The sequence below is a fragment of the Ochotona princeps genome, chromosome 24, assembly GCF_030435755.1.
Source record: "Ochotona princeps isolate mOchPri1 chromosome 24, mOchPri1.hap1, whole genome shotgun sequence".
Classification (NCBI taxonomy): Eukaryota; Metazoa; Chordata; class Mammalia; order Lagomorpha; family Ochotonidae; genus Ochotona; species Ochotona princeps.
The window spans coordinates 15,217,872-15,245,018 of NC_080855.1; the positions used below are offsets into that span (position 1 = coordinate 15,217,872).

General features: G+C 55.4%; 1 protein-coding gene across 2 annotated transcripts in view; it reads left to right on the forward strand.

Moving 5' to 3' along the window:
- Positions 1 to 21,067, forward strand: part of SNX29 (sorting nexin 29) — a 294,688-nt gene extending 273,621 nt beyond the window's left edge. For both annotated transcript variants that reach the window (XM_058680249.1, XM_058680250.1), the window contains 2 exons: positions 8,908 to 9,047; positions 20,774 to 21,067. In XM_058680249.1, coding sequence (XP_058536232.1) covers positions 8,908 to 9,047; positions 20,774 to 20,903 — 270 coding nt within the window. In that variant the 3' untranslated portion in view covers positions 20,904 to 21,067. The remainder of the gene's footprint in view (positions 1 to 8,907; positions 9,048 to 20,773) is intronic.
- The last annotated feature ends 6,080 nt before the right edge of the window (positions 21,068 to 27,147 follow it).

The following is a 27,147-nucleotide window of genomic DNA, read 5'->3' on the forward strand; positions in this document are numbered from 1 at the left end:
TGACATCTCACTCCTGTGTCCAGCTCCTAGACTGACGTGTCCTGCTAGTCACAGCATAGATGAAGGACAGCAGCTCCCAAGGCCACATGTAGTGACACGTCTCATCTATGGTTGGAATGGTCCTTTGTTTAACAGTGACTTTATTTTTTTTTTCCTTCTAATGGGAAAGGTCCCATAAGGACCTTTCTCTGGAGTGAATACCATTTCCAGATAGAACTTCAACATGCTCCCTTAATAAACTCAGGCGCCCTAGAACCTAGTGTGGCACCAATATATGGCAGAAGCCCAGGTTTCTTCATTGAATGAGAGATAAATTTCTTCCTCTCTCTTTCTCTTTCTTTCTCCCAACTCCTCTAACTTTCTAATTAATTAATTAAATCTTCAAAAAACTCTTCTCAAGAGGGTGTTAAATTCTACGGCTAATAGCACTTCACTTGTCTTCTCACAGCATACCTGTCTAGTGGAAGAGCCAGGATTTGAACCCTTGTCTATCCAGCTTCAAGCTACTGTATCATTCCATATCACTCCTTTATTTATATAGGGCAATTAAAAATTTTTCCATTCACTCCCCAGATGCCCCAGGCCAGGCTGAGGCCAAGAGTTTCTTCTTGATCTCCCACATGGGTGTTGGGGCTCAAGCACTGGGGCAGCCTTCCTGGCCTCCCCTTGGGACCTGGCACTGAGCACAGACGAGCTGGCACACACCTGTTACCTCCATTCTGCCACCCAAGTCCTCCCAGCCATTTCTCCCTGTGATGTCAGCAGTGAAGAATTCACAGTGAAGCAAGGGTGTGGCCACAGGTATGGCAGTTAGACAGTCCCGCATGCTGCTACTGCCACTGTCTCCACTCTGAGAGTGTTCCCACCAGAGCCAATGCAACCATCATGCTTGCAACAGACTAACATGGTTTGGATGAGGGAACTCAGATCTCAGTCATGCAGCCATGGCGGTGGACAGGCCCTGTGTCAGCCCTGTGCTGTTGAGCAGCTCTGGAGCCCTAGATGACTGCCAAGGGGCTGTGGAAGATGAGCAGAGGGGGCATTTGTGAGTTACTGATGGCAGCTGGGCAGTGCAGGCCCAGCCTCTGGGACATGCTAAACTTGGCAGATCTCTCAGGGTTGCACATCGGAAGCCAGGGTTCACCTTGGATCCTTGGGTTCCAAGAAGAGATCCCGATGGTAAACAGGCGTGGACAAGAAAATACTCAAACTCCCCATCTCGCTTCTCCTTGGACCCTGGGTACGAATATGTGAGTGTGTGCTCTCCCCGCTCCAGACCTGCCCTGCCCATGTCTTCTCCCACAGCCTGCACCCGTCACACTACAAGCACCTGCTCCCATGGGGTTGTCTGCAGCTGTGCACGTTTGCTGCTGCGGTAGGCTGTGTTACTGTCTTAGACCATCTTCTGTGCTACGTGAAACAGTCAAGGCTGGGTGACCTACAAGATCAGAGTTTCGTCTTAGCTTATGGCACGTGGCATCACATGCAGGATGGCATGCATGGGTCTGTGTGTCCCTTTTCGTCTCTCTCTTTTGCTAAGGCCCCCGGTATTTAATGCCTGCGGCTTCTCCCGATCACCTCGCAGAAGTCTGGACACCTCCCAAATGCCCATCTCTAGGTCAAGTTTCCACTCTCTAAGTCTCCTTAGTGAGGATGGGATGTTAGCACATGAGCCCTTGGAGTGTGTGTGCAAACCATAACCACACCATGGCGTCCTGTGGTTCTGTGTAGCTAGCTTATGTGATGTCAAGCTCTGATCTTCTGTCACTTGGCCACTCGGTAGCATGCTCTTCCATGTGGCCATGCGCTTCCACCCTTGGCTTCTCTGGGTGCTGATTGTGGTGTGTTTTTTTAAAAAAAATTGTGAGTTTTGATTGCATCCCTTGCTTCTCCTTTGCCCAGAGTTGCCATCTGGTGACTTCAGGTTCTGAGCATTTCAGAGTGACACTGTAGGGCATCTCCCTTCCCATGACCCTCTGGGTCTTTGGGGTACATCCTCTGGAGAGGGAGTTACTGGCTCATGTGATCTACTGTACTGAACTTGACTACATACTGCTAGATTGCTCCCAAAATGTGACTACATCAAAGGTATAAGGAACCAGAGTGTGCTGGCTTCTAAGAAGGAGAGTCTTAGTGCATTGTTTGTCTGCTCTGTGCTAAGGATGGCCCATTTTTACTTTACAAAACTTCGTCTCTTTTGCTCGCACAGTAATCTCAGCCATTCTTAATGTCTCTGTCTGCAGGCTAAGAAACTGTGGCCCAGTGAGGTAGAGCTGTCTGCTCGATTTCTTCCTCAGCTAGTTGCTGCAAATTTGCATGAGTGTGGTAAACTGAGGACCATCTGAGTAGAAGACAGGCATAACTGGTGGCTCTGTGTGGTCTGCACCTGGTGTTTTGTCTGATGCACATGATCTTGGTGATTCTAAAAATTAATTTGTGGGCCCGGCGGCGTGGCCTGGCGGCTAAAGTCCTCGCCTTGAAAGCCCCGGGATCCCATATGGGTGCCGGTTCTAATCCCGGCAGCTCCACTTCCCATCCGGCTCCCTGCTTGTGGCCTGGGAAAGTGGTTGAGGACGGCCCAATGCACTGGGACACTGCACCCGCGTGGGAGACCTGGAAGAGGTTCCAGGTTCCTGGCTTCGGATCGGCACGCACCGGCTGTTGCGGCTCACTTGGGGAGTGAATCATTGGACGGGAGATCTTCCTCTGTCTCTCCTCCTCTGTGTATATCTGGCTGTAATAAAATGAATAAATCTTAAAAAAAATTAATTTGTAACATTTTGAGAGCTGAGATCCACACGGAAGCCCTGGCAGTCTGGCAGGAGTGATCGCACTGTCACATGAGGGCACAGATGCTGCCACTGTTTGGCTCAGCCTCTGCTGCCCCCTGGAAGAGCACGTTTGTACATGGACAGTGACTTTTATGCCCTAGGAGCTGCTCTTATTAAACGCACACACCAGCTGCTGCCCGTCTCTGCCGTGAGCTCTCAGCCTCCCTGGGCTGTGGAGAAAAGCAGGATTCACCTACAATGGAGCCTGCTGCTTTCCTGCTCTGTGGATCCTTTGTGATTCCTGCCCAGGGTGTTACTTGTGCCAGGCATCATGGAAGGTAGAGAAGGCAGTGGGACTGGCTCTGCCTGTAGGGAGACAAGCCCCACATCCATTCTGTCCAGGCAGAAGCCGCCACCAGGAAGCCTGAATCACGCGGGGGACTCTGTGGGCCTACAGATGAAAATTCATCCGTCCACAAATATTTATCCTCACCGCACCGGGAAGTTTCCAGAACTGTGTTAACCATGCCCCACTCAATTTTTTCTTTCTTTTTTGAGTTCAGACCTATCCCTCCTGTAGTTGTGGGGTTCACCATAGACCGAAGAGGCGGTATGTTGTGGTTCAAGTTCAGGGGCTGAGCTCAGACAGAGGTGGCCCTTACCTTCAGCTGGGCCACTTTGCAGGGGGCATTCAATGTCTTCATGTGCGAAGTGGGCCAAGGTTTATGGGGAGAATGCAGGTCAGTGTTTCTCGTGGTGCACACAGCTCGTGGTAGAGGGAGTTCCCATGAGCACCCTTCAGCCTGCGTGTGTCTCCTTGGCCTCTCCTGGGAGAGGAGCATGTGTGTAGTCGAGGTTTGGTGAGGGAAGGAGGCGAGGATGGAGTGAATTTCAGGCTAAGGACTGCAAGCTCCCTGAGGGGTATGGTTGCTGGCCCAAGCAGTCACTCACAGGGTAACGCCGAGACTGGGTCGCTTTTGCTTGTTGATGGGGCCTCCTGCTGCGGAGGTCAGCGTCACTGGGAGACCTGCAGTGACCCCAGATTCCTCAGCTCTCTCTAATACTGGGCTTGGGAAACAGTAGGCTGCTCCTCATTCTTCCTTAGCAGAATTCCCAAATTGCAACCACGTGGGGCTGGCTTTATGTTACCCCTACTGTAGAAAAATCTCATGTGACAGAATAACATGAGATGCAAATTCTTAGGCTTTGATAAGTGCAAAACCTTGAGTGAAAGGAATTACACTTTGACCTTCCCAGGTGCTCATCCACACTGGCCGGAAGGGAGCTATATTCTCCCTGCTCTCCATGGCAAAGGCTCTGCCCTGATCTCTCTGTGTGGCCTGCAAGCTGGCTTGGAAGCTCACTGTGAGGTGTCATGGTCCCTGGCGTGCTCCTGCACACCTGATGGGAGAGTGAAGGGGCTTCCAGCTGTGACTGTGAGCCACGCTCATTCCCTCCAGCACCTACTTTCTATAACCCTGGGCAGGGCAGGGCAGGTTGGTGAGTGGGTGAGTCTACTTCTCTTCTGTGCTAATGAATGAATGCTTGAATGAATGCTAGACCTCTAGTGTCTTGACGGAAAGCATGGAGCGTTTGTCACTTCCATTCCCAAATCCTGGCACATGGAAGGTGTGCCAAGCAGGGTTGGCTTAGGCTAGTAACTGGAAGCTGGCTGCTGGGCCCTTCTTCCCACAGTTGGAGAGGAGTGGGGCGAGGCTTGTATAGGGCTCTGCCTCTTTCTCCCCTTTCTCCTTCTCTCCAGTCCATGGCCAAAGTGTTCTCTTGTAAGTCGTGGGGAGCTTAAGCTGCTTGGGTGGAACAGAGAGCAGAACCTTGCCTCCTTGTCCCTCCAGGAGAGGCAGGGACCATGGCCTCAGGTGGCACAAGGTCATAGAGGACTCACAGTAGGGAAATCCCATGCTGATGCCTCGGGGACTCGTCCCGCTGAGCCCTCCATGCCCAGCCCATCTGCCTCTCTTGTGTGCACCTGATGTGCTCCGGCTGGTGACCATCCTAGAGGAAAAGGCTTGTTCACCAAGTAGAAGATGGTTAACTGTCAGCCACTTCTCTTACCCTGCTGGCTAACCAAGTAGAGGACTGGTTAACTCTCAGGGATATCTCTCACCCCACTGATTAAGCAAGTAGAGGACTAGTTTACTCTCAGCTGGCTGGCTTGGGTGTGGACATCAGGTCCTCCTTGGGAACTTTGGAGCTCAGGCCCAGCATGAGGATTAAAAGAGCCATTTCCTCTTTGCTGTGCTGTGTCTCCAGAGCTAACCAGGAAAGGCTTTGCTAACATCACCCAATCAGGAACTTGTACAGAGGCCCACTGAACATCTGGGACATTGCTGAGAGGGTCCACCATGCCCAGCTCTGCATTGCTCTCCAACATCCCCTGGGTTTCTCTCCTCAGCTTGCCAGTGAGCACTTGTGTAACAACTCCCTAGAAACAGCTCAGGCTGCAGGATCAGCGGCCCAGGCACAAAGCTTCTAACAAAGCAAGCTCATGATCCATCTGGCTTTATGGAAGGCGGCATTTCTCAGGATAGCAGGAACCTGTACCCTCCAATCCCCTGGCTAGGTGATGACTCCCAGTCCTTCGAGCAGATTCTGGAACCGAACAGTGGCTTCTTACTAGTGCCTCAGTTCCATAGAAGGGAAGGTTGCTGTCTTGTTTAGAACACCTGCCACCCTGACAGTGTCAAGACTCCGGACTGGGGCCTCCTGTCTTAGCTCCAGCTTTCCGCCTGCAGCTACCCCAGTCCTTCACTCTTCTGAGTCCTGGGATCTCCCCAGCTACAAGATTTGGCATCTGCAGCCCGTTCCTGGCTCTGGAACCCCTTTCAGAGAGGCATGGGTCAAGGCTGGCGAGTTAGACTTCTGGGGCCATCCAATTCCCCTCCTCTGCAGTGTGCCTCTGGGTGCCCTGCTCTGACAGGTGGGTTCTGTGGAGCTCCTGATGCCCCACCTCTAGTGGAGAGTTAGGTGTGAGCATGCAGTGTGCCTGATGTGCCTGGCTCCTTGCTTGATACTGACAGTGCTGCTGCTGCCGCCACTGTCACTATGGTATCCCGTCAGACAGGTGCCATGCCCACGGCAGACCAGGTACACAACTTTCATCCTGGCTGTATGGCAGGTGTCCTATTGGTGATGGGCATGTGTGGGCCAAGTGCACCTGTCAGGAAGGGCCAGGAAGTCAGGGTTCAGCAGGAGGCCAGGGTGCGACCCAGGCGTTGCTTTCAGGACCCGTACCGCATTGTTTCATTCACAGCATACTGTCATTTTAAAAATAGCTATTCTTCATTTGATGGTATCTTTATCTTCTTGAAGCTCAAAATAAAATTAACTTTTTCTGGAAGGGGGAAAAACACTCACTGGGAAATAGTCCTGAGTGTTCTTTCCTTTCTCCTAGTGCTCTCTATTAATAGCCGTAAACCATAATTGACAATGCTATTACAATAGGGATGCCACACGCCATGACAGCAGGGCCCTGGGCGGCAGGGACTCATTAAGCGGCCACCAAAGGAGTCTGGCACATTGTGCGGGCCGGGCTGCCATCCAGCCCTATCACTGCTCATCTGCATTTTGGCTTCTGCCCCAGGAGCCCAGCTGGAAGGTTCACACATGCCTTAGGCCCCTTGAAGAACCAGGTGCTCCCTGAGAGGTGCTGGTCTCTAGGCAGCACACGCCATGGGGCCTCTGAAGGAGCAGGTCATTTGTGACCCAGGCCTCTACTCTTCAGCTCTCTGCCCACAGGACAGGTGGGCCTAGGGAGCCACTGTGTAGGGGGCCAGCCTAGTCTTCCCAGCCCTCAGTTGCCCCAGCAGCCTCCAGATTGTTCTCCCTGATACCCTGCCTCACCACCTCCAGTCCACCCTGGGGTGTGTGTGTGTGTGTGTGTGCATGTGCGAACTTTTCACAGACATTCAATTTGTCCATCCAATCTTCATCTCCCAGTTCCGAGAGCAGGTCCTGGTTATCCAGGGATGAGCCACACAGAGCCCTGGCCTTTACAGGATTTCTGTTCCAGTGGGAGCAGAAAGCATTCAGGGAAGGAATGACCCCACCACACTCTACCCGAGCCCCGCCCAGGAAGCAGACATGGATGGGGTGCTAGTGGGCGCGGGGTGCTCCCAGCCAAGGAAGCAACCCAGACAGACACAGAAGACAGCAGAGAGCAGTGCAGAATGGGAGAAGAAAGGCAGGCGCACAGAGGTGCTGAAGAATTCTCAGCAGGAATGTGGGGTGAATGGAATTTGAAATCTCTTTACTGCCGCCTGCCCACTTCCCTGTCAATATAAATGCTTGTCATGTCCCAGATCTCTGCCTTCCCACCTCACACTGGCTGCTGTGCCTGGTTGGACTCCTGCTAAGCTCAGCCGAGCCCCCGGAGCTGCTAAGCCTGGCCACTTGGGCCTTCCCTCTGCCCTGGGGTTTCTTTGGGACATTTACCCACTTCCCTCCATTTGACGCACCCTTGCCCCACCTGGGGACACTTAGCAGGACTCCCTAGCGCATGTGTGTGTCCTCTGTAAGGCTCAGCTACAAGCGCATGTGTGTGTCCTCTGTAAGGCTCAGCTACAGCAGCCTCTTTAGAGGCCCACTCACAGGAGAGCTCTCTATCCCTTCCTGCTGTGGCCTCCCCAGCACCTGTCCTCAGCCAAACATGCATGGACATGGGGGCCCATCACAGAGTGTGGCAGGCCGCACTGATGACCTGGCTCAGCTGGGATTGCCCCTAATGGACAGGCACTTCCTTATCCCCATTTCACAGGCAGGAAACTCAAGTCCTCAGGCGGTTTGGCTTCAGGCCCACAGAGCTGGGAAATGGCACCACGGGCCCCTCTGATGTGAATTGGATGCAGTAGGGCCTTTAGGGTGGAAGTTTGCCAACTCAAAGGGAGGGACTGGGCAGGGGGATGGCACCTGTGGAGGGTCCTCACTGCCTAGCCCCTGCTCACCAGTGAGACTGCTTGTTGATGAGAGGAATCCAATAATTTAGGCCTTGTGCTGAAATCTTGAGGTTTTAATGGTTTTCCCAGGCCACTGGGACATGTCTGGGGATCATGTCTAATTTATGGGCACCTAGTTGTGACTTGTGATGGACCTTCAATATGACCCGGTGCAGTGAATTTTGTGCAAAGTCTTTTTAGTTATTGTTTTTACAAATATTTATTTGAAAGGTAGAAAGAGATCTTCCACTTGCTGGCTCACTCCCCAAATAACAACAGCAAGGGCTGGGCCAGCCCAAAGTTGGGAACTGGGAACTTTACTTGGGTCTCCCACACAAGTTCAGGGGCCCAAACACTTCGGCTATCCTCATTGCCCTTCTAGGTGCATTAGTAAGGAGCTGACTGGGAAGTGGAGCAGCCAGGACCGGAACACACATTCATAGGGATGCCAGTCACAGGTGGTGGCTAACCCACCACACCACATCAGCTCCAGCTCTGTGCGGTGCTGTGTCACCCACTGAAAAGAGACAGCCCTGCCACCTCTTCAAGAGTCCCAGGAGCAGCAGGCACGTTCAAGCCAGACCAGAGATTAGACAACACCAATGATTAGCATCGCCTTTGCTAGAGGTGCAGTGGGTGTGATTAGACAGAGAAGTGCCCTTCACCCTCCGGACACCCATGTTGAAGCACTGGGCGTGAGGCGCCTTGCTGAGTGTGGTTGCCTTTCAGAGTCCATAGCAGAAAGGCGAAAGTGCTGGTGCACACATGGAAAACAGTTAAGGCTTTGGGGGACAGAGATCCCAGGCAGTCCTGAGAACGTGCCTTGTTCCTTGTCATATCTTAAGGTGTCATTGTCCCTCCAGCCACTTACCCCTGAGCCCTGGGGGGTGGTGTACACTTGGGGTGTGAGAGCCAGGAGCAGGGGTGCAGACCTTACGTGCCATGGCCGTGTCTTGTGTCTCCTTGTTGCTTCAGTGTTTGGAGAAGAGTATGCAAGGCTGCTTAGCTCCTCCCCCCCACCCCGCCTCACCCTTCCTGCCACAGAGCCCCTCGGGTGGTCCCTGAGGGTTCCTCAAGGTGGGTGTCCCCAGGATGAAGGTGAATGGTTTGCATTTTCTCCAGGGTGGGCTCTGAACGGCCAGAGCAGTCATCCTCTGACGCCTGTGCCTTGTGTGTTTGCTCAGGATGCCAAGTTTGTGGAGGAGCGAAGAAAGCAGCTCCAGAATTACCTGCGCAGTGTCATGAACAAAGTCATCCAGGCGGTCCCCGAGTTTGCTGCCAACCCCAAGAAAGAGACTCTGATTCAGCTGATGCCTTTCTTTGTGTAAGTACCTCATCACGTGGCCTCTGCCGCTGGCTTCTTTCTTCCTGTCTCCTTGGAAGGCTGGGAGCCTGGGCCAGGTGGCCTCTGTGGACCCCAGACCTCCTGGAGCCCTGAAGGTGCTGGAAGGGAGGCTCAGCCGTGCTTTGGGCTCCCCCAAAATCTGCAAGTGAGGCCAGAGGTTCACAAGTGAATTCAGGGCTCTCATTTCTGTGCTGCTGGACACATTGATGAAAGGGAAGGTGCTGTTTCTGCGTGGCTAACAGAGGTTCCAGTGCTAAGCTGTTCACGTGCGTGAACCCAAGCGTTCATTCCCGCAGCCCCCATCCCGTGTTGACTTCAGTGGTCCCCATATTCGTGTGGCTTAAATGCAAACAGACTTACAAGGGCACCTAAATTCCTCACCTTTGCAACTCTTAGAAAACTTGAAAAGACATTTACCTCTCACCAACGTTGGCTAAATTCCACAATTGAATTTTGAACTGATAAACTGGCTCCAAGAGTGTGGGGCAGGAGAAGGCCCCGACTCTCCTGGCACAGCGGCTGCCTCCTGCCACAGGCAGCATTCCCACCGTCTCTGGCCAGGTGTCAGCCACATGCCAGCAGGCCAAGTGCTGGGACTCATGTGTTAGTTAACATGAGGCATGGGTGTGTCGTGCAGTGCCCACCACATGGTTGCTGGGAGAGGAAGCTGTGCCCACTTAGCACAGAGGACACTGGGTTCAACTTTTGTGCGGTGACACAGCATAGGGGCATTTTGACAGCACCGTGCTCTAGTGCCCAGTTGAAATGAGCTGGCTTTTTCCCCTCTGACTTTCCTTGCCATTCCCCATCCATCGGCCCACTGTGCTTTGCTCCTCTGAGAGACGGGAGTGTGGTGGAATTTGCGGGCCACTTCACCGAGGGCACAGGAGACAGCTTCCTCTCAACTTTGTCCCTGCACATGAGCCCACCCAGGAGAATTCCTGAGTGTGCACTTGCAGAAAACAGCGGGATGGCTTGCCAGTTGTAAGGTCTACCCCAGACCTTTTGTTTCAACCTCTTGGCTGAAAATACAAAGCCCCAAACAGCTAATCTCAACATATTTTCCTTAGTTCTTTGAAATGCTGAGTCGGATCCTAAACTCATTTTAGTGATTGAGAATTGGTGGATTTATTGATGAGGATCCCACTTTCCTGTGATATTGATGAGGAAACTGAGGCCTACAGAGCTGACCTGGCTGGTTCTGGGGTTACCTGCCTAGGACGCAGGGGACCTGAGCCACAGTCCGTGTGTGTGGTGTAGGTGGCAAAGTGCCAGCCTGAAGCTTGTTTATGAAAATCATATTTGGCTGTTTTTTTAGTTGAAATAGTTGGTATCCTGCTCCTGAAAAACCCAAAAGCTAGAAAACATCAGACAAAAAATCTGGATGCCAAAGTTGTTTTCACACAGTCGAGAGTTGGTTGTCACCCCTCCCCAAATCCTTGCAGTCTGGTGATGGGCCTGTGCTCCTGTCCCCCTATTGCTGTCTGCTGCTCCCTGCTGGGCATCCTGGAAGGCCTGGAGGTGTTAGCCCCGGCAGGGCTGCCAGGGAGGAGAGTGACCTTGGGCCAGGTCCTGTTGCCATTGGGGGTGGGGGAGGGTGGACAGTGAGGTGCTGACTCGCTGAGGCTGAGGTGTGAAACGAGATCGTGTGTGGAAGAGCATTCGCCACAGCGTCCATAAGTGCCTGACAGGAGGAGGGAGAGGAGAATCCCTACAGAAACCCTACAGTCGTTATCCTGTCGTTGTCCGTCCATCCGTCCGTCCACCCATCTCTATAGATAGATTAGAGTCTCAGGACAGGCCGGTGACCTGCCCAGGGGCACTCCCAGTTAGAAGGCTGTGGGCAGGGCGAGCATGCTCTGTGCAGCTCTGGGACCTGGGATCTGTTTGGTGTGCGGTAAATGCTGCGCTAACTGCTGTAGCGTGGATCACTCCACAGGCTAGGAGAAGCAAGGCAGGGTCCTTGCAGGGCAAACAGGAGTGTGTCTGAGGCAGAGAAGGGGGCCCACATGGCCCACACTGCCCACCCGGGCCAGGCCTCTCCCCTGGGGAACGCAGCTTCACTTGGCTGAAGGTGACCAAGGTGATGGCTTCTCCTCTGTGACATGCAGGTGGCCTCTCTGTCCCCAAGGCAGCCCCAAACCACAGCATGGAGTCTGCAACTGTTTTCTGTAGGGGTGGGGGGGATGGAGAGGAGCCCTGCGGGGGGCAGAGGGGTGGCTCTGGAGTGACTCCAAGAATAAAGACTCCACCAGGTGGGCACAGCAGGTGTCCCTCAGGTGCATTCCCAGTTAGAAACACCTACTGAGTACTTGCCAAGCCTCAGGGATGCATAGAGGTTTTATTTTTCTAGAAAAGGGGGTAGGGACTCCTTTGTGGGATAGAGTGGATGAAGAAGGAGCACACAGGCTAATGATGACTACCAGCTGGTAGACACCCTGGGAGAGCAGGGGTGCAGAGTGACAGGCTTGGAGGGGGCGAGCCCTCATCAGATGGCCATGGACAGCCTTTCTGAGGAAAGACGTGAGTGTGAGTGTCAGACGGGAGTGTGCTGGAGTAGATGGAGTGGTCAGTGCAAAGGCCCTGGGGCAGGAAAGTGTGGTGCGCCCAGTGAGGCCAGCATGGCTCCCAGCTCCTGCAGGGCCTTGGAGACCATGTCAGTGACATCAGCATTGACTCTAGGTAGGTTGGGAAGCCGCCAGAAGACTAGGCAGGGCTGTGATGCAGCCTGGTTTATGGATGTGAGTTAGAGAATGGAACGGGAGAGGGCAGTGGGGGTGTGACTGGACGCAGAGGCAGCTGAAGACTGGCTGTTGGGTGAGCAGAGAGAGCTGCTGGTGCTCATCCAGCCTCCTGCCCAGCTGCGCAGGTGCAGAGGGCCAGCCCCCAAGCTGCTCATGTTTCGTATAAGGCAATGAGTATCTTTAAGTCAGCATTTATGAAGTACCTCCTGTGTACAGGCTGCAGGACTATGCAGGGAGGAGCCATGAACCCAGCCTTCAAGGGCAAGCATGTGTGCAGGCCGTGACGGTAGAGCCCGCTCAGTGTTTCCTTGGTTTCTTGTATCCTATTATGTGTCATGTGGCCTTGGCTTATATCTCAGTCTGTCAGGAACCAGCTGTGTGACCTCCTGTCCCACAGTCTTCATTTGAGCAATGGGGACAGCAGTGGTGCCTGCCACCTGGGCTGCCCCAAGGGTTGTGGGAGCGCATGTGCATCACAAGGCCCGTGCCCTCCTCCTAACCCCCACCCCAGTGTAAGCACAGCCCGGGGTGGGGGGTAGAGTGCCTGTGCCTCCTCCTAACCCCCACCCCAGTGTAAGCACAGCCCGGGGTGGGGGGTAGAGTGCCTGTGCCTCCTCCTAACCCCCACCCCAGGGTAAGCACAGCCCGGGGTGGGGGGTAGAGTGCCTGTGCCTCCTCCTAACCCCCACCCCAGGGTAAGCACAGCCCGGGGTGCAGGGTAGTACTGTTTCTGCCAGCAGGGAGGAACTGGGGAACAGACGCCCTAGGGGACATGATGAGCCTGTGCTGAGGAAACTCTGGGCGGCGCTGCTATTCAAGCTGGGTGAAGCTTAGGCTGTGTCTGCATCCCAGCGTGGGAATCATTCTAGATTGTGGCTCCAGCTCTCTGTAGATACTGTCTCATTTATTATGCAAATCATTGTGGATTCCTGTAGCAATGAGTAGATAGTGTGAAGAACTTTGGGGGTAGTTGCAGGATAATTTATGATTTGGAGAATTCCTGGAATTCTGGCTGTACTGTCTCAAATCCCGGAGTCCTTTCTTCCAGGAATCTGCGAAGTACAGGTCTCAGAGTGAAGCACACAGCAGGGCTCCCCCAGGAGCTTCACACATGTGACATCTGAGCTGCAGGTCTCTCAGCCATAGGACAGGCATCTCTCCACTGGCTTGTCTCATGGACCACAGCCAGGGACAGCCTTACTGTGGCCTCTTGCTGCACAGGCCTGCTGGTTGGTGCTGGCCAAGGTCCTAACCACTACCCTCTCCTTGGAGTTGACTCTCAAAGTGCGTGCTAGAGAATGCGGTGGGCCCCTTTGAGAAAGGCGAATGAGCTCCCTGTTGAAGCTCCACTCCGATGACCCATCACGTCCCTAAAGGCTTTGCCTTCAGTCACCTCTGAGGCCCAGGAAGGAGGGTGGACGGGGGCTCAGCCCTGGCCCAGGCCCCCACCCTTGCGCACAGTCTGGTGGCTTGGCCCATATTCAGGATGTGAAACAGGTCCCGGGTTGCCAAGGAAGAGCAGACTTCTGTATTTCCCTTTCTCATTTTCGCACACAAGAACGTGCCGTGACACAGCTATGGATGTTTCTCTCACTGGCTTGCTCTGGGAAGGCAGGTTGCGAAATTGCTGAGGCAGCAGGCAACAGGCTGTGCGGTCAAGCTGGAGTCTCAGCGGGACGGGGCCCTCGGTGAGGAGGGGGCTGCAGCACGCAGGCCTGCCTGGGACTTGAGGCCATGCCACTTACACACTCTTTGTGGAGTAATGTGGTCACTGACCCCCCAAGGCACAGGTGCTGGGAGGGCCGGCCACCTGCTGTCACTGGCCTTTCTGAGCCATGCTTTTTCTCCAAGGTCTGGAGCTGTATTTGGTGGGAGACATAAGGAGGGAGTGAGCCCTCCTCAGCAGATAGCTGCACATGCCCAGAACAGCTCTGCTACGTAGACAGGTCTGATGAAGGGGACCGGCACCCAGCAGTCGGGCAGCACTGTCGTTAACCATGATGGGCAGGTGCAGGGCACTCTGTGTGCCAGTGTGGCTTAGCTAGTTTGCATCGTACCCCCTCTAGGGGTAGTTACGCATTTTACAGTGTGAAGAAACAAGGCTCAGAGAGGCTGATGAACCAGCAAGTGGAGCCCGGGTCTTTGTGCCCCAGATCCTGGCCTCTGTGGCAAACAGGTTGGTTCTGAGCACCCTCCTCTACCAGGGCTGCCCCTCTGAGGTACCCCAGCCTGGGCTGCTCACTGACACTCCCTTTTCAGTACCACCAGGGCTGAGCACTCCGCCAGCCCTTAGAGAGAAGAGTGGTTAGAAGGAGCAGGCAGGAACGGCGAGGCGGCGCTCCTCACCTCCTGCAGCTCCACGGCATTAGGGAGTGACTGGTCTGACATGTGGGCCTATTAGTGTGCGGGCCCTGTACGCCCAGAGCAGGGCATTGCTGTCACAGGGCATGCAGATGGCAGTGCCCCGTGGCTGCTTCCCAGCTGGCACCTGCCAGCCTCCCTGCCCTGGGGCCACTTTTGCCTGGGATCCTGGGTTCACCTGGTCTTGGTGGCTCCCCTACCAGGAGCATTGAACAAGACTTCACCTGCAAGGAGACAGCTCAGCTGTTGGGGCCCTTTGCCAGCAGGGAGTTTAGGGGGCCTCAGGTCTGAAGTAGACTGAGGAGCTGTGTCCCCTGGAGAGCAGGCTTTGGGGCTGCCCTTACCAGACCCAGAGCTTCCAAGCACAGGGAAGTCAAGGGTAACCACCAAACCAGGGGTCCAGAACATTCTCCTCTCCCTGTTACTGCCATGATCTTCTGATTATCTGCGAGTGTGCTACTGACAGCCCATAATTCTGGGAACATGCCAGTTTTGCTTTGGTTACTGATTTCTGACCCATTTTGTTGTGACTGGAGAAGGTACTTGGTATAATGTCTGTCTAAAAAGTCTACTGAGCCTTAGCTGGTGATCTAAGGGTCTATCCCGAAGTCTGCCCAGGGTGCAGTGCTGTGTGGCAGGTCCTCCGTCTGCTCACAGTTCTGTCCATTACCGAGTGGACTGTTGGCGTCTCCAGTTGTTTGGCCATGCCTTCAGTTGTGTGTTTGCTGCCTATATTGGGACAGCAGTTGTTAGCTGCACATGTGTTCACAATTGTTTGTTCTTTATCTCTGGTAACCACTTTGGCTTTGAAGCCTTTTTTTGCCCGGGTCACAGAGGCTCCCCAGAGGGAGTTTCCAAGCTATTCCCTCAGCTTGGAGTTTCAAACGTATATGATGATTGTCCCATCTGCATGCACCTGGGAACTGTGCTAAGCTTTAGGCAGAGAAAACCAACTGAGCTCTGGCCTTGGAGAGCCCTCAGGGTGCACTGTGTGGAGGGGGCTGCACCTTACACATTGAGAGGCACCCACGCTGCAGGGTGAGCAGCACTGGGACAGCCCCTTGGCACTGTCAGGGATCCCTTCCTCCTGAGTGCCGCAAGGGGGTCCTTGGCAGGTGCACTGAGCCATCACCGGCCCTCGCTGGCATCGGAGTGACGTTTCTGAATCTGCCAGCCTAAGATGCAGGGGAGGGAAGAGTCAGGGCAGAATGAAGGCCAGCAGCAGGAGGGCTGGGGAGGGGCTGGCAGGAGCTGAGATCAGAGTGTGGGGGCACCTTGGAGCTCCCTCATCGCACAGCATGTACCCCTCTGGGAGTGGAGGGCCTCACCCCGGGCTGCAGACGTCTGCAGGCTCTGGCTTCCTCCTCTGGGCTCCAGCCACGAGTCACTTCTTGGAGAAGAAATGGAGCCCTGGGGTGGGGGGGTGCTTTGGGAGCCCATCAGGTAGAAAGTGCACAATTGGATGGAGTGGGGCAGCCCGGGTTGAGTCCCTGGCCTGGCCCTTAGATGACTTGGCTTGTACAATGGGTCTCCTTTTATTTATTTTTTTACATCCACTGACTGAGAACTGATGAACCTGTGTTTCACAATGTGGTGATGGCTGGGAGTAACGAGGCACCCACGGGGTCTCCGCCTCAGAACTCTGTGTCCGCTCCCTACCCCGTGCTCAGCTCCACAGCACGAGGAATGGAGCAGAACTATTCGATTGATCAATTGATGATTATAATTACCAGGAACAAGAGAGAAATCTTTGTTCCTTCATATAGAGCTGCTGCGATTTACAACTTGTTTTGACTGGAAACCTAGGAAAACATGATGAGAAAATTAGAGACATTTCAGCAGCTACCCAGTGTGCAAGTACATTTACTAAAGAAAAATTTTAAATATAAGTGATTAGGATTGCTTTCAGAAACACATGAAAAATAACAGGATAAGAATTACTACTAAAAGGTGACATCAGGGCAGGTGCCACGAGCAGCAGGTGGAGCTGGCGTGTGGGATGCTGGCGGTCCGTGTCGGAAGGCCCGGGTGGAGTCCCGACTGCCACGCTGCAGCTCCAGCCCCCTGCCAGTGCACCTGGGACGGCAGCAGGTGATGGTAAGTACTTGGGCTTCTGCTGTCCATGTAGGAAGAGGAGATCTGGCTGGAGCTTTTGGCTCCTGGGTTAGGCCTGGGCAGTGTTCAGGTTTCTGGGGGCATTTGTGGAGTGAAGCAGCAGATGGAAAAATCTCCATGTCATTCGGTCTTTCAGGTAAGATTTTTTTTTTAAACTGGGAGAAACTTAGAAAATAGGAACGTGGGAAGCTCAGACTCATCTACATTGCCTGGATTCTGAGTTCTGGTGAGGTCAGAGGAGGAAGTATACGGGGTGACATGGAGAAGGTTCTGCCGTCATCCCTGCCCTTTGACCCCAACAGAACTGTAGAGGAGCAGACGCTGTGCTCCACTGACTGGACACTGGGTTTGATGCTGGCTCCTCAGCACACACGCCCAGTTGCCACTCACAGGCCTTCTGCCTGTGGTGTGGAGGGCCAGGGTCCTGGAGGAGGCCAAGTAATGGTTTGCCCTCACACAAGGAGACCAGATGGACTGAGCCAGCAGGGGGAGCAGCTGCCTCACTGGCGGGAACTTGGCCTGCAGCTCGGCCCAGTGGAGAAGGGAGGAGATGGGGAATGGGGAACTGGCAAGGTCGGCTGAGGGGAACAGAGCTGCCTTTTACAGGATGGAGGCGGCCAGCAAGGCTGGGGGGCAGGTGCTGGTCTTAGATGGGTGTCGACTGGGCATTGAACCCTGGAATTAGGAACGCAGGTTCAAACCCGGGCTGGGCCCCCCACGGCTTGAGTGTACGGAAGAGGAGTGCCAAGGACTGGGGCCACCTGCCCACCTGTAGAGCCTGGCAGAGAGGCAGCTACCCAGGGGAATGGAGGAGAAATCTAGAGAGGTTGGAAGGCAGGAAGTTCTATGGGGGTGGCCACAGCTGAGGGGCAGCCGTCTCTAGGGCATAGCCCTCCTAAGGGCTGTCGCCTGGTATCCTGGCTGCACCTGGTAGGCTTGTTCCGAATAGAGAGTGTGGCAGAGAGAAATCCATGTTTATACCTGACCCAGGAAGCGCCCCAGCATTCAGGCCCCAGCACAGTGAACAGCGGCAGTCGCCTCACAGCAAGTGCCAGCAGCTTGTGTGTGCCTTTTGGGGCCTGGGCTAGCGGCTCAGGCCTTCGCAGAACTGGCAGGCCATTCCTGGCTTTCACCCCTGTTTAAGAAGCCAGAGACTCCCTAAGCTGAGCTCTGCAGGGACATTGTGGCCAGGAAAGCAGCTTTTTACCTGGGGCTACGACTGCCCTGAGCTGGTGCGGCCCAAGACATCAGGGAGAAGCCCCTCCCGTAACAGCTCAGGCGGCCCAGAGCTTCCATGGACCTAGACAACACTCCTGGGAGGGCCAAGCTCGGGACTGAGGGAGGACAAGGGGGCACCTGTTCTGGCCTGTTTTAGGTGATAACATGAGCTTCCTGATGCCCAGCACCAAGGTACTGTCCCGATGCCTCTCCTCCCAGAATGGTGCAATGGCTGCATGTCAGGGGCAGATGAGTGTCCAGTCCCTTATCCAGTCTGACCCCGAGTCTCCACCATGGGTCCAGGGCCAGTCCCCTGGGCTCTTGGTCTCTGTATCCCAGGATGGAAAAGGAAGGAGGCAGCTTCCAGGCAGGCCCTGCTCCATGGTAAAGCCAAAGAGCTGTTAGACTGCACCTGTGTGAGAGGGTGTTGCTTTGTGGTCAAGTCCTTGTCACAGGGGAAGGCCTGGGTGGCAGGCTTGGCCTTCATGGGACCACATGGCTGGTGAGTTCAGAACACAGGTCAGGCCACACCTACCCGTCTGCGCGTGTTTGTAGGCAGCTGCACTGGAGTCCAGCCTCCCCTGGCCTTGACACATGGTCAGTAGCTCCTTCCTGCTGCAAGGGCGGAGCCAAGAGGTTAGGGGGTCTCCAGAGAGTCATACGTTCCTGAGCTGACCTAGTCAGAGGAAAGGAGGGGATGCTTGGGGCCAGCCCGTGTGACTTCCAGGAGAGGCCAGAAGAGCATGGTGCAGGTGCGCCAGCATGCCTGCTGCACTCCCCTTTAGAGAGCCATCATGAGGTCCATACAAGGGTGACCTGCGCGTGCCAGAGATGTGTGCATGGACACCCTACAGGGAGACGTCACAGGTACTGATCGTGGCTGCCTGGGGCAGGGTGGGGGGCTACTCTTACACGTGTAACTCGGCTTGCTTTGTTCTGCCTTGTCAGAAATAATGAAGCAGGAAGGCTGGAGAGCAGAGATGGGGAGGAGGAAGGGGAAGGCAGGAGGCGCTGCAGCCTGAGTCAGCCGGAGCTCCTCTGCTCTCGCGGGCTCCCTTCTGCGTGTGGCTGTGTTCACGCAGACACTCTGGGAGGCAGTCTGCGAGGGAAGTGAAGGATTGTCGGGTGCGTTTAAGTAGAAAAATTGTCAGCTGTGCCATAAAGAGAAAGGCTGTGGGCACAGGGACAGGTGCTGCTAACCAACGGGTCGCACTCCTAAGTGAGCTGTGATCCAGGGGAGGAGGGCGGAATGTCGTCACGTCACAGCGATTGGCAATGTTGTCAGATAAGGCTGGGTCTCAAGAGACCATGGCAGAGTTATCCGGAAGACGTAACGTCATTGCTGTGCATGCCCCCACGGCGGGCCGGTGCTGCCGTAAGCCTGCCTCCCCAGGGTGCTTCCCAGATCCTGCACCAGAGAAGCCAGAGGGAAAGCTATCCAGCCAGCATGCCAAGAAACGAAACTCTGCAAAATACAACTAAATCTCCCTCGAGACTATTGAAATTTGGGAAAGTTCTCCCGCCCCATCTTCACTGTGTGATTCCCAGGTCACTGTGTGCTGGTGCCCCGACCCAGTGTTTCTGCCAAGAAACAGAAGCTGAGACTGTCCACGTGAGGTAGCGAAAACGTGTGGGGGCGTGCCAGGGGTCAGGAGTGCTGCAGGGCAAAGTCACTCCATCAGTGACGATGGGAGCATGCTGGCAGTGAGCCCAGCTGAACTTTAAACCCTCAGTACTGCACACCGCTGTGTAGCCTTGTGTATTAGGGACATGAACCGTGCTGTGTAGCCTGGGTATTAGGTTAGGATCCACAGTGTCTACACTGTGTTCTAGCATCAGGAAAGACTGATGAACCACTATGAGGGTCAGGAATCATGCAATTGCTGTGGCATTTCAGGACGTGATGTGTACCAGGGATATTAGGGTCAGGCTCTGTGCTGTGTGCGCTTTGTGTTAAGTTCAGGATCTTCACTGTGTACCCCAGGTGTCACGAACTGCACTGTGTACCCTGTGTATTGGGGTCAGGCCCTGTGCTGTGTACCCTGTGTATTAGGGGCAACCCTGCACTGTGTACCCCATGTATTGGGGTCAGGACCCAAGCTCTACCCTCTTAGTAGGGTCTGGCTTTGTGCGGATTTTAGAGTCACAGCCTGTGCTGTGTGCCCTGGGTGTTGGGGTCAACCCCAAGCTATTTCCCTGTAGTAGTTGGGAACCTGCTGTGCTCTGTGCGTATTAGGACAGGATCTGTGCTGTGCACCCTGGGTATTAGTGTTCAGCCTACCCTATGGAGCCTGCATTTTAGGGTCACAACCCATTCTATGTACCCTTTGCATTAGGCTCAGGCCCTGAGCTTTCTACAGTGTATATTAGGGTTCAACCCTTGTGGGTATTTTGCATTTTAGGGTCAAGTCCTGTACCTTGAACCCTGTGTTAGGGTCAGGCCCTGTGCTGTGTCCTCTGTATGTTAGGGTCGGCACCAAGCTGTTTACCCTCTGTGTTAGAATCTGGCTCTGTGCATTCTACCCTGACATTGGGGTCAGAATGTCTCCTGTGTTGCTCTGTACCTTAGGGTCAGGACGGGTGCTGTCCACTCTACATCAGGGTGAGCACTTGTGCAATGTACCCTGTGCATTAGGGTCAGGATCTGTGCTGTGTGCCCTGTATCTTAGGGTCAGGCCCTGTCGTGTGCACCCTGTGTACTGAAGTCCAGGACATGTGCAGTGTACTCTATTAGAGGCTACACACCATCTGCACTCACCCTGTGAGGTTAGGATGCGTGCCCTCTATAGGAGGTCAGGATCTGTGCTGTGTGCCCTGAATCTGAGCGTCATGATCTGTGTTGTGCAACCTATTAGGATGAGGATGTGTATTGTGTACTGTGTCTGAGGGTACACAGCATACGTCCTGAACCTAATTTTAGGGCCAGGCCCTGTGCTCTGTTCCCTAATGCTAGGTTCAGGACCTGTGCTGTGGGCCCTGCGTTAGGGCCAACACCTGCGCTGTGTAACTTGTGTTTTGGGATCATCACATGTGCTGTGCACGCCTGCATTAGGGTCAGGGCGTGTGCAGGGTGTCCTGTACATGGGGTCAGGATCTGTTGTGTATTAGTGTCCTGTGTTGAGCACTGAAGCTGCCATGTCCAACACCCCGGTCTCCCCATCACAGCTGACAGAGTGAGCCCCACCTTTTCCAGCGCTGTTCTCAAAGCCTGCCCCTGCTGTACCTCATACCCCCCGATTCATCCAGTTCTCCCTTCTTGTCTTACAGAGACATCACCCCTCCTGCGGAGCCCATCAGCAAGAACAACCGGACCAGGGTGCCTTCACGCTTCTCCAAGCTTTCCCGAGGCCATCCCAGGGAGACGCGCAATGTGGAACCCCAGAGTGGTGACCTCTGACCTCAACAGGACCCCAGACAGGGGCCCTGCATTCTGCTCCAGCCGCCTCCGCCCTGGCAGCCAACCCCCTCACCTTCTGAGCGATGTGTGGCTGCTGCCAAGTCCACAGGGCACTCCCTCCCCACGGGCCATGTGACACTCCAAGTAAACTGCTCAGTTCGGGAGCCAGGCCACTTCTCGCCGGACAGGCACCAGGGGACTGGCGGTCGCTGCTCACCTAGGTCTGCCCCAGGGGCTTCCCTGTCCCTCTCCCCGCAGCTCAGGGGCAGAGGCTGCTTCAGAAACCGCCACCTAATGCTTCCCCTGTGGGAATAAGACTGCCAGCCCCGGTGCCCACCTCCATCACTGCCTGCTGAGCCTGTGGACAGGAGCGGAGCGGGCTGCTTCCTGCCTGCCTGGAACTCCACCCCAACCGTGGGACACCTGCAGCCTGGCCTCTCCTGGGCGGTGCTGTCCGCCCTGCCACCTGTCAGACATCGGGCCTGGCCAGCAGCAGCCCGGTGCACACAGCCACCGGTTGGGCCTTGGGCTTATGTGAGACCTGGCTCTGGGAGCCGGGGGTCTGTGCAGCGGTCGGCTCCTGCTCTGGATGCATTAGGTTGGTCCCCTGCGGACACTGTTCCTGACATTCCTGCTGCCCCCCAGCATGTTGTGCTTGGGAGCAGAGCACTGTATCCCAGGAGGCTGCTCCTTTGCATGGCAGGGCCTCAGCACGGACAGGCGGAGGACTAGAGCGGAGGTCCTGCAGCCCTCCTCAGGGAGCCAGGCTCAGCTGCCTCCGAACATTCTGCAGTGAGCAATTTAACTTCTAGGACCATGAAGCTGCCCCTTCCCTTCCCTCCCTGGATCCCTGCAGCAGGTGGACTCACACACAGGTGGGGGGGTAGAGAGAGAGAAGGCCATAGAGCTGCTCCCTGTCCCCTGGCTAGCCCACCCCAGGGAACACAGCTGTGAGGCTCCTGGGGGAATCGGCTTTGGCTCACTGGCTCCACCTCGGCGCTCATCCTGTGAGCTCGGAGCACTTCTCAGCTGGGCGCACACCCCACCCAGAAACGGGGCCTGGGCTGGTTTGGGGCGCCTGAGGCCCGGTGAGCTGGACTGCACCTGCTGTTCCCCGTGGCTGTGAGACGTGCAGTGGCAGAGACCCCGTGAGGACCTGGGAGCACAGGGCCCAGAAGGCAGCTCTGCCCACGCTGCTGTGTGCTCACATGCCCATGCTGCCCTAGCTGGCGGCTCCCAGACAGAATAGTTAGGGACCCTTGGAGGTTCATGGTGCACCAGGATGGAAGACTCTGGGGCCGCCCAGCCAGCAGTTCCAGAGCGCATATGTAGCTGCCTGTGTAAGGCAGGGAGTCCAAGGCCCGGAAGCATGCCCAGGTGCAAGTTCTGCTCCCCTTCCCAGCCACTGCCCCCCAAACCTCGGCGCACTGCACAGCACCATTCAACACACAGCAAGAAAACACAAGGGCCAGAGCGCCAAAGCAAGGACTCTAAACTGGAGCGACCTTTTGCCTTCACAGAAGACCTGCCCCGCCTCTCCACATGCGGACTGGACACGCCTCCTCAGGGCGGCGTGTGCCCCTCCCCCTATGGCACAGAAGTCGGGGCTCTGCAACCACACCTCAGCCTGAAGTCACCTCCCATCAAGCATCACCCTGCCCCCGAGAGCCCAGAGACGCGGTGGCACACCCTGTTCCCAAAACTCCTGGTACACTAACTGGAGCCACTCAGGAGGCCAGGCAGTGGTCTGCACGCCCCGTGCTCTGGCACCCTGGGACAGGCTTCAGCCCCAGGCAGGGAACCAATTCCCAGGACACGTGGCCCAGCTGGCCGCAGGACCTTGGTCAGTCCCACGGGCTTGGTGGTTGTGGCCCGAGTGGCAGCAGCCATCAGATTTCTCCCCAATGTTTCACTCGCCTACCATGCTCGCAGTCCCTTCTCCCCAGCTTGGAGGCCAGTGCCCATGCGTGACCAAGGTCTTGGTCATGGGTGTTTGTGGTGTAATGGCACGTGACCTCTGCTGGGTTTAATTGTCACTGTCCACCCTGGCCTCCGTGCTCATTTGCACAGCCATCACAACATCTCTGTGCCAACACGTCCTGGTTCATGGCTCGAGATCACCCAAACTTAATGTTTCTCAAACAAACCCAAGCTGCTGGATCAGCACAGGGTGGGCTCGGCGCCCTGGCCAGACTGTAGGCCCTGCTTCCTTCCATATATCCTAGGACATGGCCACCCGGCCTGTTCATCTCCGGGGTGCCTCCTCTTCACCAGGAGCCCCCCTCCTGTCCTCGGCCTGATCTTGGAGGTGCCGAGTTGTGGAGTCCCCTCCTGTCGTCTCTCCATCCTAGAAACAGTACAGAGGGCTTCCTTACATGTGGAGTTCTCTGAGAAGCCCCCCAAGTCTGCTTTCTCTAACAGGTGGTTGGACCTGGTCAGGTGGGTGTCCGTGCACATTCGGGAGGCCCTGCTGTTGCGAGGGCTGGGGGTCGGCTCCCACTGGTGCACAGCTGTCTCCCCCTTGCCGACCCCTCCCCGCCAGGTGGCCACCCTCAGCCAGGCTCCCTTGCCCCTGACCACTACCACTCAGCTGCTTTCACCTTCAAGTGGGCCAGACGGGGTGCGCTTGTACAGAACACGGGGATGGAAGCACTGTGGCAGTTGGTGCACCTGTAGCCTGGACCACAAAGCAAGAATGGCGGAGCCAGGGCCTGTGGGTTTCCAGAAACGAGGGGAGGCACTGACTTTTTCAGCACCCCATCCCCGTCTCTCTGACACTCACTGCCTGCAGGAGTCACCCAGCCTGGCCAGAGTGTCCCTGCCCGGTCCTTGGGTGCCACCTGGGAAGGGTGGGGCAGCCTTGGCCATGAGCCCCAGACTCCGCAGCTAACGGCTGGCACTGTAGACTGATCCTAACTTCCCTTTTGCGTTAACGTTTACAGGACAGAATTTTTAAACAAATGTGTTTAATTTTCTAAAGCCTCTTGTATTAAATTTTTCTTTTGGAATAAGCTGTGGCAATTTTGTTACAAATGCAGTTGAGATAAACTTTACAAAGACAAAATAAACATGGTGATGTTTTATAAATCAGATCATCGATTCACGGCCTCTGAGGTTGTCTGAGTTTCTTTTCAAAAGCCGCACACATGGGGGGTGGTATTCATGATGGACGGTGGGTGGTCCAGCAGCGCCCCACTCAGGGCCCATGCTGACCAGCATGGGGCTCAGGCCGGTGTTGGGTGAGCCCTGTCGGGGCATGAAGCACTGGGGCAGAGTTGGGATCGCTCACAGAACAGATCCCTCACTTCCCAACAGGCTCCTGCTTGTTCTACACCCGTGGTAGCCAACAGTCCCTGCCAGCGTGAGCTGGCATGCAAGGGGAGGTGGATGTGTAATGTGAACCGTCCAGATTATTAGCCAGGAGCATTGCTGAGGAAGCAGGGGCTGGAGCAAGAGTGTGGGGGCTGAGGGCTCACTGGGCATGATCTCATTCATGGCCTCCGGGCCCCAGTTTGACGGCTGTGTGGAGATGGAGCATGGTAGGCTGCCTCCACCAGCACTGTGCCACTACCTGTGACCACTGTGTTCTCAGACACAGCACCAGGCAGCTCTCAGTCCCAGGGCTGAGGGACAGGAGGCAAGGCCATCTTTGCCGCATGCATCCCTACCCTGGCAGGCTTACCCACACCACTGGCCTCCTGCAGCCCCGAGGAGACGGGGGTAAGATCCCTGAGCATGGCAACACGGAGGAGGGGGCGCGTGCAAATGTTGTGAACACTGGACCAGGCAAGCGGCCTCCAGGCTGTTCCACCCTTGGGGCAGCTGGGCAGCCCAACAGCACGTTTCTCAGTCCCTGTGTGCGAGAGAAAACAGCCTCTCGGAGCCTTGACTGCTCAGACCACCCAGTTCTGCACACATCTGTTTCTGTCTTCATTTCTTTCAAGATTTACAGAGAGGGAGAGAAAGATCTTTCATCTGTTGGTTCACTCCCCAAATGGCTACGATGGCCAGCTCTAGGCCAGGGGCTTCCTCTGGGTCTCCCATGTGAGTGGCAGGGGCCCACGCACTTGAACCATCATCTGGGCCTTCCCAGGTGCTTGGCCGGGAGCTGGATTAGCAGTGGAGCCGCCAAGTAGGGATCTGTCATTGTGAACAGTAGCGTAACTCACTGCTCCCCCTCCAGTAATTTTTTAAATGTGAAAAGAAATGAGAAGAAATTCCTTGCCTTGGTGTATCTGAGTGCAATTGAGCTAACACATCAGTATGCAATCAGTATTTTAAAGGTCCTGCGCTATTCTACTCTCAGGGGGAACTAAGTCTGTCTATATTTCACCAATTCCTCACCTCCACATAGCCCAGTGGCGTCTCGGCGCCCCACAGCCCACGTGGCCAGCAGCTCTAGTTTGGACAGCACATCTCTGCAGGCTGACGGGTCCTTTCCCACCTGCCAGCCCCGTCCCACCTCCCACGGCCCCATCCACACCTCTGGGTGCACTCTAAGAAGCCTCCCACCCTGAACCTCTCTGAAGCCCATTTTCTGACCCACCTCCCACACACCAGCTTCCCCAGCCACTTCCCCAGATGGGCGGTGGTGGCTCTAGGCCAGCGGGTGCTGAGGCCATGGACACTGATGCCTCCCTGTTGGGACTGCGGGTTCCCAGGCTCCACCACTGTCATAGATGGTGGAACTGACCGCCCCAGGGGCTCTTGGTCCCTGCTGCCACTGCCACGGGGGTGGGGAGCCTAAGCAGCTGCCTTCAGCTCTGTTCTCCCCACTGCCCTTTCCATGCAGAACCTGCTGTGACCTCACAGCATTCCAGGTCCCTCCCTCTTAAGCCCAGCCCCAACCTAGAGCTCTCCTGTCCTGATCCCCTCCCTTCAGCTCTCCCCTTGGATGGCAGTGGAGAGCTGGCAGCCCCCTACATTATGACCTCTGTGTCATCCACGTCCTGCCAAGATGAAGGCCATGGCCAGCAGCACCTGGAGCGAGGGCTTGCACCCCTGTCTGCATGGTGGCATCACTTGGGGTCCCCTCCTCACCGTTGCCCTTCCCCCAAGTCCAGAGAGTGGAGCAACCTCCCCCTCCCTCACAGCACTGCCTGTGCCTGGCCCCGCCCACTTCCCCTCCAGTCCCCAGGCTCACTCCTGCTGTGCTGCCCCAAAGCTGTGTCCAAGCTCCTCTGTCCCTACCACCCCATGATGTGCTCTGATTCTGTTCACTGTACAGCTGTGGCCATGACAAATGACATCAACAATGATGTGCCTGGCCTTAGCAACGGAGCCCAGTGTCAGCCCTAGATACACGCAAAGCCAGGGATGGCCTCGTTCCCTCCTGGAGTCGATGCCGACCATCTCAGGAGGACAGAACACCAAACAGCTGGACCTTGCTGCTGTGGTCAGGCCCCCCGGGGTCACCTATGCATTTTTGTTATGCTGCAGGCTAGCTTCCTCTCTGAGAGGTGAACCCTCTGTTACTTAATCTACTTCAAGTCACCGGTTCAGAACAGCCAGGCTCCTGTATGAGAATGGTCACGGTGCTGGCCAACCTGGATGTGTCGCTCACAACATCCACGAGAAACCACCCAGTGCCCACTGTGTGGAAGGCAGCTCGCTGCAGCACCAGCATCTCTGGCTGCTGCACCTGCTGTTAGCTTACGTATCTTGTAAATCTCAGCAGTGCCATTCCCAACCGTCAGGACTGTTTCAATGATTAGGAATAAATCCAGAACGGAGTACTCAGGAAAGGAAGGCGGCATGAAGATAATCATGGCCAAAGAGAGACAGAATGGCGGAAAACAAATGACCCAGTGTGAGTTTTACTCCTTGCACTTCTTCAAGGTGAACTTGTGCTTTAGCTCTGTCCCAGCTTCTCTGATCAGCATGCACTTTTCGCATCAACTTGGCTGCCAGGAGCAAGCTGACTGGCACTTCTATTTCCAGATATGGTGAAGGAACTGGTACCTGAACAGCCTGCCAGCAGTAAACAACCAAGGCTGGGCAAGGCGTGTGACCTAACTGTGCTCACCCACCGGAAATCAGACTTCTCAGGACTGGGATCCCGAGCAGAGGAGGAGGCAAGCTGAGCCCAGCCTCCTGTGCAGCAATGCTCATTGGAACACAACAAAGCCATCTGAGGATGGTCAGGGAGACAGGGTCTTGTGTGGTTGGAACTCAGGAGGGAAGGGCCCTGGTGTGAAGGCAGGGGGCTAGACAGAGTTCTAGAAATATGGGACTGGGTTCCTTT